The 10,191-nt window shown below is 51.4% G+C and overlaps 1 protein-coding gene across 1 annotated transcript in view; it reads right to left on the reverse strand.

Moving 5' to 3' along the window:
- Window positions 1-9,498, reverse strand: part of LOC141060291 (uncharacterized) — a 52,018-nt gene extending 42,520 nt beyond the window's left edge. Inside the window, 1 exon segment of the mRNA XM_073556507.1 lies at window positions 9,364-9,498. Coding sequence (XP_073412608.1) covers window positions 9,364-9,498 — 135 coding nt within the window.
- Between the last annotated feature and the right edge of the window lie 693 nt (window positions 9,499-10,191).

Genomic DNA, 10,191 nt, shown 5'->3' on the forward strand with positions numbered 1-10,191 from the left:
TTGACTATAGCACCGGCGGTCTTTCAACACTTCATTAATGATGTCTTCTCTCAGTTGTTGGGGAGGTTTGTTATAATTTATCTTGACGACATCCTCATTTTCTCTCGAGACCATGATACACATATAGAGCATGTTAGACAGGTTCTGCAGTTGCTCAGAGAGAACAGGCTCTATGTCAAGCTTGAAAAATGTGTGTTTTTCGTACAGGAGCTACCATTCTTGGGTTATATAATCTCCGCCTCAGGTTTTAAGATGGACACCGCAAAGGTGCAGGCGGTACTACATTGGGATCGGCCTGATAATCTTAAGGCGCTTCAGCGATTTCTTGGCTTCTCCAATTACTATAGGAAATTTATTAAGAACTTCTCTATGATTGCCAAACCACTGACTGACATGACTAAGAAGGGTACCGACTTTTCTGACTGGTCTGAGCCTGCGGTACAGGCGTTTGAATTCCTCAAGAATAGTTTTGCCTTAGCGCCCATTCTGGTGCAGCCCGATGTCTCCTTACCGTTTGTCGTGGAGGTGGATGCGTCGGAGGTTGGCTGGGGGCTGTACTGTCTCAGGGCCCTTCTTGGGCCAAGTTGCATCCGTGTGCCTTCTTCTCCAAGAAGCTGTCGCCTGCGGAGCGTAATTATGATATTGGCAACAGGGAACTATTGGCCATCAAATTGGCATTTGAGGAGTGGCGACACTTCTTGGAGGGGGCTGTTCATCAGATTACTGTGATAACCGACCATAAGAATTTGCTTTATTTAGAATCTGCTAAGCGCCTGTCCTCCAGACAGGCTCGCTGGGCATTATTCTTCACCCGGTTCAACTTCATTGTTACCTATCGCCCTGGGTCGAAGAATGTTAAGGCAGACGCTTTATCCAGGTGTTTTCCTGGTGGAGAGTTATGTGAAGAGCCGGTGCCTATTCTCCAAAAGGGTGTGGTGGTATCTGCCATCACGACAGAGATTGAGGCAGAGATTGCGGAGGCTCAGGAGGTGGTACCGCCGGGGTTGCCTGCTAATAAATCTTTTGTGCCGCTACATCTACGCTCTAGAGTGTTGGGCGAACATCACGACACGGTACTGGCAGGTCATCCAGGGGTTAAGAGCACTCTGGAACTGGTATCGCGTCGTTTTTGGTGGCCTAAAATCCGGCAGGATGTGGCCTCATATGTGGCTGCCTGTAACACGTGCGCACGGGCCAAGACTCCTCGTTCCCGTCCCGCTGGTAGCTTGCAGCCTCTCGGGGTGCCCAGTAAGCCATGGACTGAGATTTCCATGGATTTTATTACTGACTTGCCCGCCTCGGCAGGGAACTCGGTCATTTTGGTAATTGTTGATAGGTTCTCCAAAATGTCACATTTCGTTGCTTTACCGTCTTTGCCCAATGCTAAGACTCTTGCTCAGATATTTATTCGCGAGGTGGTCAGACTTCATGGTGTCCCGTCTGACATTGTGTCTGATCAAGGTACGCAGTTTGTGGCAAAGTTTTGGAGAGCTTTTTGTTCTCGCCTTGGAATCAAATTATCTCATTCATCGGCTTTCCACCCTCAGTCGAATGGACAGACTGAGCGGATGAACCAAAACCTGGAGCAATACTTGCGCTGCTTTATTTCCGACAATCAGGAAGAGTGGTCAGCGTTTCTTCCTCTGGCAGAATTCGCAATAAACAACCATTGCCAGGAATCGTCTGGAGAATCTCCTTTTTTTTTGTGTGTATGGTCAACATCCTCAATTTTGCACCTTGCGTCAGGGGTGCTCAGTTGGCGTCCCTGAGGAGGACCAGTTGGGAGCTCAATTGTCGTCTGTTTGGAGGAGAGTCAAGCAGCGCTTGTTGAAGGTGGGTTCCAGGTACAAACGGGTGGCTGACTGCAGACGTGTGCCAGGTCCGGACCTGTGTGTGGGTGATTGGGTGTGGTTATCTACTAGGAACATTAAGCTCAAGATACCGTCACTTAAGTTGGGTCCCAGGTTCATTGGCCCATTTAGAATCTCCACAGTGATCAACCCCGTGGCATTTCGTTTGGAGTTGCCAGCTGTGTATAAGATTCATAATGTATTTCACAAAGCATTGCTAAAGAAGGTCGTGGGTTTGGTGGATGGTTCCCCCGGGCCACCACCTTCCGTCTTGGTGGATGGCGCGTTGGAATTTGAGGTGTCCAAAGTGGTGGACTCTAGGGTTGTGCGTCGCACTCTACAGTACCTGGTCCACTGGCGTGGCTATGGTCCTGAGGAGAGGACATGGGTCCGGCCTCTGACATTCATGCTGATCGACTGGTTACTATGTTCCATCGTCGCCATCCGGACAAGCCAGGTCCTCGACATGGTGAGGTTCCGGAGGTCCCTCGTAGAAGGCGGGGTACTGTCATGTTGGACACTGTTCACACCAGGGTGTCCGGCAGACAGCGGTAATACCCTGTTGGGTATTCTGTTCCAGTCGGGATAGGGTTAACCAGGTTGTCATGCTGGCTGAGGGCTGGGCCACATCCTAGGTCTTTAAATAGTTCGTCCTGACTATGGGTGTCGCCGACTATAGCTTTAGCCTAGTGCTAGCAATACCGGTCAGCAGTGGTGGTGTTGGAGCGTCTGATATCTGGTGCAGTATATCCCTCAGTGGTTCTTTCTCCAATCTGTTATATATATATTTGGTTGCCCTTGCACATTATTGTATTCCCTTGTGTATTAACTGTGTGGTGTTTTCTTTTACCCCTGTCCATACGTATTTGTGGGGTCTGGTGTCTGGTCCCCTCACTGGGTGGAGGGAGGTGGGTTCAGCTTAGGGCTGGACAGGAGACAGGGACAGGGTGGAGGCTCAGGCAGGCACACCTTCAGTGTAAACCCTGGGTAGAGGAACAGCCAGGGTTCCCCTAGTCTGAGGGACATCACAGGGGTCCCGGGGTTTTTGTCTAAAGTAACCTAGGCATTCCATGACACCCACACAAGTGGCTCAGGTAGTGCAGTTCATCCAGGATGGCACATCAATGTGAGCTGTGGCAAGAAGGTTTGCTGTGTCTGTCAGCGTAGTGTCCAGAGGCTGGAGGCGCTACCAGGAAACAGGCCAGTTTACCAGGAGATGTGGAGGGGGTTGTATGAAGGCATCAACCCAGCAGCAGGACCGCAACCTCCACCTTTATGCAAGGAGGAACAGGAGGAGCACTGCCAGAGACCTGCAAAATGATCTTCAGTAGGCCACAAATGTGCATGTGTCTGCACAAACGGTTAGAAACCGACTCCATGAGGATGGTCTGAGGTCACGACATCCACAGATGGGGGTTGTGCTCACAGCCCAACACCGTACACTTGGCATTTGTATAATGAGGCCCAGGCTTTATAGTGAAGGGACAGGAGTGAGGGCCTGTTCCCAGTAGCTACAGACTGAGGAAAGGACTAAAAAGCCTTCACTAGACCCCTGTACAGCTGTATAATGAGGCCCAGGCTTTATAGTGAAGGGACAGGAGTGAGGGCCTGTTCCCAGGAGCTACAGTCTGAGGAAAGGGCTAAAAAGCCTTCACTAGACCCCTGTACAGCTGTATAATGAGGCCCAGGCTTTATAGTGAAGGGACAGGAGTGAGGGCCTGTTCCCAGGAGCTACAGTCTGAGGAAAGGGCTAAAAAGCCTTCACTAGACCCCTGTACAGCTGTATAATGAGGCCCAGGCTTTATAGTGAAGGGACAGGAGTGAGGGCCTGTGCCCAGGAGCTACAGTCTGAGGAAAGGGATAAAAAGCCTTCACTAGACCCCTGTACAGCTGTATAATGAGGCCCAGGCTTTATAGTGAAGGGACAAGAGTGAGGGCCTGTTCCCAGGAGTTACAGTCTGAGGAAAGGGCTAAAAAGCCTTCACTAGACCCCTGTACAGCTGTATAATGAGGCCCAGGCTTTATAGTGAAGGGACAGGAGTGAGGGTCTGTTCCCAGGAGCTACAGTCTGAGGAAAGGACTAAAAAGCCTTCACTAGACCCGTGTACAGCTGTATAATGAGGCCCAGGCTTTATAGTAAAGGGACAGGAGTGAGGGCCTGTTCCCAGGAGCTACAGTCTGAGGAAAGGGCTAAAAAGCCTTCACTAGACCCCTGTACAGCTGCATAATGAGGCCCAGGCTTTATAGTGAAGGGACAGGAGTGAGGGCCTGTTCCCAGGAGCTACAGTCTGAGGAAAGGGATAAAAAGCCTTTACTAGACCCCTGTACAGCTGTATAATGAGGCCCAGGCTTTATAGTGAAGGGACAGGAGGGCCTGTGCCCAGGAGCTACAGTCTGAGGAAAGGGCTAAAAAGCCTTCACTAAACCCCTGTACAGCTGTATAATGAGGCCCAGGCTTTATAGTGAAGGGACAGGAGTGAGGGTCTGTTCCCAGGACAGGAGCTACAGTCTGAGGAAAGGGCTAAAAAGCCTTCACTAGACCCCTGTACAGCTGTATAATGAGACTCAGGCTTTATAGTGAAGGGACAGGAGTGAGGGCCTGTTCCCAGGAGCTACAGTCTGAGGAAAGGGCTAAAAAGCCTTCACTAGACCCCTGTACAGCTGTATAATGAGGCCCAGGCTTTATAGTGAAGGGACAGGAGTGAGGGTCTGTTCCCAGGAGCTACAGTCTGAGGAAAGGGCTAAAAAGCCTTCACTAGACCCCTGTACAGCTGTATAATGAGACTCAGGCTTTATAGTGAAGGGACAGGAGTGAGGGCCTGTTCCCAGGAGCTACAGTCTGAGGAAAGGGTTAAAAAGCCTTCACTAGACCCCTGTACAGCTGTATAATGAGACCCAGGCTTTAGAGTGAAGGGACAGGAGTGAGGGCCTGTTCCCAGGAGCTACAGTCTGAGGAAAGGGATAAAAAGCCTTCACTAGACCCCTGTACAGCTGTATAATGAGGCCCAGGCTTTATAGTGAAGGGACAGGAGTGAGGGCCTGTTCCCAGGAGATACAGACTGAGGAAAGGGCTAAAAAGCCTTCCCTAGACCCCTGTACAGCTGTATAATGAGGTCCAGGCTTTATAGTGAAGGGACAGGAGTGAGGGCCTGTTCCCAGGAGCTACAGTCTGAGGAAAGGGATAAAAAGCCTTTACTAGACCCCTGTACAGATGTATAATGAGGCCCAGGCTTTATAGTGAAGGGACAGGAGTGAGGGCCTGTGCCCAGGAGCTACAGTCTGAGGAAAGGGATAAAAAGCCTTTACTAGACCCCTGTACAGCTGTATAATGAGGCCCAGGCTTTATAGTGAAGGGACAGGAGTGAGGGCCTGTGCCCAGGAGCTACAGACTGAGGAAAGGGTTAAAAAGCCTTCACTAGACCCCTGTACAGCTGTATAATGAGGCCCAGGCTTTATAGTGAGGGACAGGAGTGAGGGCCTGTTCCCAGGAGCTACAGACTGAGGAAAGGGCTAAAAAGCCTTCACTAGACCCCTGTACAGCTGTATAATGAGACCCAGGCTTATAGTGAAGGGAGAGGAGTGAGGGTCTGTGCCCAGGAGCTACAGACTGAGGAAAGGGCTAAAAAGCCTTCACTAGACCCCTGTACAGCTGTATAATGAGGCTCAGGCTTTATAGTGAAGGGACAGGAGTGAGGGCCTGTTCCCAGGAGCTACAGACTGAGGAAAGGGCTAAAAATCCTTCACTAGACCCCTGTACAGCTGTGTAATGAGGCCCAGGCTTTATAGTGAAGGGACAGGAGTGAGGGCCTGATCCCAGGAGCCACAGTCTGAGGAAAGTGCTAAAAAGCCTTCACTAGACCCCTGTACAGCTGTATAATGAGGCCCAGGCTTTATAGTGAGGGGACAGGAGGGAGAAAAGTGGTGAAAGGAGCCAGAAGAGCCGGACTGCCCACCACTAACCTGCAGAGCCGCACTCCACATATATGGCTGCTCTGTGCACAGGACCTGTGATGAGGTCACAGGAGGGGAGGAGTCAGGGGTCACATGATCTCCGGAGTGCAGACCTTCATGGAGCCTTCTCCTCAGTCAGTGACATTCCCGCCATTATTTGCCCCTCACTACTGGCACAATTACCCCGCGCCGCCTTCTCTACACAGTGTTATGTGTGGACTGTAACGTGTGGTTTCTCTGGAGTGAAATAGACCCCACACATGAGGGAATTCTCCCCAGTTACCGGCCGTCTACTATATGGCGGCATATGATTGTGCTATCGACTCCACACCAGGAACTAAAATGCCCAAATCTCTAATGTAACCGCTATAAGAGAAGATATAACAAATTTCCCCTAAACTCACACAGCGGAGGAGGCCTCACTTGGAGCAATGTGACTCGCGCACAGAAAATCTATTCCCAGTTCTTTGATAAGTTATCGGCCGACAGGAAGAAGAAAGGTCTGAATTACAGCCCAGACTGGAGGAGAAACTGCAGGAGTTAGAATTGGCCAATCAGCGCTCTTCACCCCTATACTTATCTACACAAATACAAGACATGAAATGACAATTAGACGCCATTCTCACCACCAGAACGGAGAGGCGCTAACTTGGAGTAAAGCTGCGTTTTATCACCATGCCAATAAGCCTAATAAGATGCCGCTCGTAAGCTCAGAATGAGAGAGTCACTGCATATAATCTCCTCTATAAAAGACCCTAAGGGTCAGACCTCAGCCCACCCCGATGTCATGTATAGCACTTATAATGAATACTCCCAGAGTTTGTATTCCCCCCACAATCACCCCCCCTCACTACTGGAGTCATTCCTTCACACACTACATCTACCTAACCTGACTGAGTCCGCGGCACAACAACTCCATTTACACATCTCTGAGGAGGAAATAGTTTCATCACTCAAAAAACTAAAAAGAGGAAAGGCCCCGGGGCCGGATGGTCTTACAGCAATATATTATAAAAAATGCAGCGATGTGCTGACACCACATATAAAAACCTCTGTAATTCACTACTAAATGGCTCACAGCTGCCCCCTGAGCTCTACGTGGCGCATGTAACCGTAATCCCTAATCCTAAGAAAGATCATCTCACAACAAATTATAGACCTATATCCCTCTTATACATTGACTTCAAAATCTTTACATCCATTGTGACTAACAGGATCAATAAAATCCTCCCTCACCTCATCCATCGGGGTCAGGTTGGTTTTATACCAGCGCGACAGGCCCCAGATAATATTAGGAGAGGGTTAAATATTATTCATACAACTAACCTACAGCGAAAGCGACTTCTCCTGCTTGCATTAGATATTGAGAGGGCTTTCGATTCGGCGTCCTGGACATATCTCTTTACGGTTCTATCGGAAGTCGGATTCTCCCCTAAACTTATAAAGTGCCTCCAATTGTTATATGATAGCCCTATCACTTATGTAAAACTCCCGTCACCACATCCCACTCCAATTAATATTCAGAGGGTACCAGGCAGGGCTGTCCTCTATCTCCGGATCTTTTTGCACTCGCAATGGAACCCATTGTGGAAGCAATAAGGAGAGATCAGAATATCCTTGGCCCTGAGAATATGGGAGACCAATATAAAGTCAGCCTCTTTGCGGATGATCTCCTGCTAACATTAATAAGTTCCCACACTACACTCCCTCACTTGTTTTCTCCCCTTCTTAAATTTGAGAAGATCTCAGGGTTAAAGATTAACATTGATAAATCCGAAGCATTATTTGTAAATTTTCCTAAGAGCAAACTAATATAGCCTCCCATTTTGGGTTTATACACAAAGAACATTATCTAACATATCTGGGTATCAACTTCCAGAGAATATGGGAAGCAAGGTGTGCCACAGTCCGCTCTGCTGCGTCTACAAAATCACCTGGGATGCAAGATGTTGTAACAAAGTACTTCTTTATTCCTTCCTACGCGTTTCGGAAGGAATAAAGGTGCCAGGAAGGGCGCCGAAACGCGTAGGAAGGAATAAAGAAGTACTTTGTTACAACATCTTGCATCCCAGGTGATTTTGTGGACTCAGCAGCGCGGACTGTGGCACACCTTGCTTCCCATATTCTCTGGCAGTTTTTCCACGTTGGAGTGGTCGGTGGAGGTCCTGCAGCAGCTGATACTGTGTTATGTCTTCAAGCCAGTTGTGGGTCACACAACTGGAATAGTTGAGTGGTACTGCATTACACCACTCACATCGTAGTGTCACTAGTGATAGGGCACTATTGCGCCTCTTGTTCCCCCACCCTTTTTGTATGGGTATCAACTTAACAGCCAACAGGTCACCTCTGTTTCGGTGGAATTACACTCCACTGATCCAAAACTTCCAGAGGGACCTGGATAGATGGGCTTCCTCAAAGTTATCCTGGCTCGGCAGAACACATGCATTAAAAATGGTGTCACTGCCTCGCTTCTTATATCTATTTAGGTCCCTCCCAATTATGGTACCAGCCAGAACGTTCACTCATTTACACTCTATGATGTCTAAGTTTCTTTGGCTCGGAAAACAACCCAGAATTGTGCAAAAACTTATGTTCCGTCACAGAAAAGAAGGGGGTTTATCCCTCCCTAATTTTACCCTTTATTACAAGTCGGCACAGATTGCTCCATTAATAAGTGCGTGTTCATATCCCAATAGTCCGAGATGGGTTATTCTGGAATCATTTCTCTCCAAACCATTCTCTTTATCAGGCCTCATGTGGACCACAGACCGACTTCCACGGGGGTTAATGAATGTGGCTCCTTTTACAGTCCACTCGTTGCTTCTTTGGAGGAAAGTCCGGTTTAAATATAACTTACAATCAAGCCCTTCTCCCCTGACAGCTATATTACAAAACCCCATGTTCCCTCCAGGCCTTGAGCCACAAATGTTTTCTTGGTGGAAGCTGAAAGGTATTCATATACTTAAACATTTGTGCTCCCCACTTAATATCTTACTTGACAGACAGAAATGGCCAGAGTGAGCCTCCCGACCCCCTGGAGGAGGCATGGGCGGAGGCCATCATGACAGGGGGATTGGAGGTTTTAGTGAGGGAAGGGTTAAAGGGGAGGGGGAGCTGGGGGGTATTTAGGATAGGGACTGGGGGGTTCCCGCCCTCTGTTCCTGTTTTCCCAGCTCCAGAACAGTCAGTCCCATACACTTATGGGGATGGCTGCAGTCGACCAGATCCTGGACAGGCTGCGGGCGGCAGCGGCAGCGCAGGCTCCAGGATGGCTGGAGGCTCAGGTGGCCGGCCTGCTTCAGGGGGCGCCAGCGCAGGCCGAGGTGAGGGAGCGGAGGTCCAGGCGGGCGCGGCCTCCAGAACGGTTATCGCCCGACACCGCTCCCCGGGCCTCGCGTCGCCGTCGGAGCCCCTCCCATGACCCTCCAGGCTGCGCGACGCTGACTTCCCCATCCGTGGCGGCACGGCCTGGGAGGAATCCTTATGCGCGGCGAGGCCCTGTGGCGGCGTCCGGACCTTCGCACCCGGGGCAGGAAGGGGGCGGAGCTGGCGCACGCCCGACTTCCGGCAGCACCAGCTCCTTCGTGGGGCCGCGGCGGTTATGGACGTGCCACGCGGCCTGCCCCTGCAGCTTCCAGCGTTTCAGCCGCCGGCAGAGTGGCGGCCTGCCAGGCGGCAGGGCCGGGTCCTGCTTCATCCCCCAGCGGTGCGGGGGAACCGGCTGGAGCGGGGGGCGCTGCTGTGCTGGCCCCGCAGCGGCGCTTGCTTCTGACCCCCTGAACGTGTTTCACAGCCCTGGGGCTGCAGCGGGACCGGAGAGCAGCCCGGCTGGGTCGGGGCCGGCTGCAAGAAGATTCGAGCGGAGGACACTGTCGGGCTCCCAGTTGCCGTGGGGGGCCCCAGGCGGCCATGTGCCTCGCGATGGCACATCTGGAATGACTCTCGGCGGGGGGGCCAGGAGGCTTCGGATGTGGGGGTACTGCTGCCTGGTTCAGTCCAGGGGTTCAGGCCTCCTACCCCGGCCCAGGCTGCGGGGGTGTTCGGGCCACAACAACGAGGCGGTGGGTCCGCCGCCGGGAGCCGCGAGGTCCACGAGGCGTCAGGGGATCCAGGATTTCTGGCTGGAGGGCACACAGCCCCCTCGCAGCCCGGTGAGTATGCGTCTATGTCCCCTGTTTGTCATACGCTATTATCTTCGTCAGTGGTGGTAGGGGGCCCCTTAGCAAAATCCAGGGGCGGTGGGTTTGAGGCTGGGTTGAGCAGTTCTGGGTCGGCCGGGGGTGTATGTGATATGCTGGCGGATGTGCGTAGCTTGCTTTTACGTTTGGAGCGGGGTTTTGTTGGGTCGTCACCGGTAGCAGCGTGGGTCGGGCCACAGGGTGGCGGGTTG

Source organism: Dendrobates tinctorius, unplaced genomic scaffold (genome assembly GCF_039654945.1).
Source record: "Dendrobates tinctorius isolate UK_male_01 unplaced genomic scaffold, ASM3965494v1 ptg000233l, whole genome shotgun sequence".
NCBI lineage: Eukaryota > Metazoa > Chordata > Amphibia > Anura > Dendrobatidae > Dendrobates > Dendrobates tinctorius.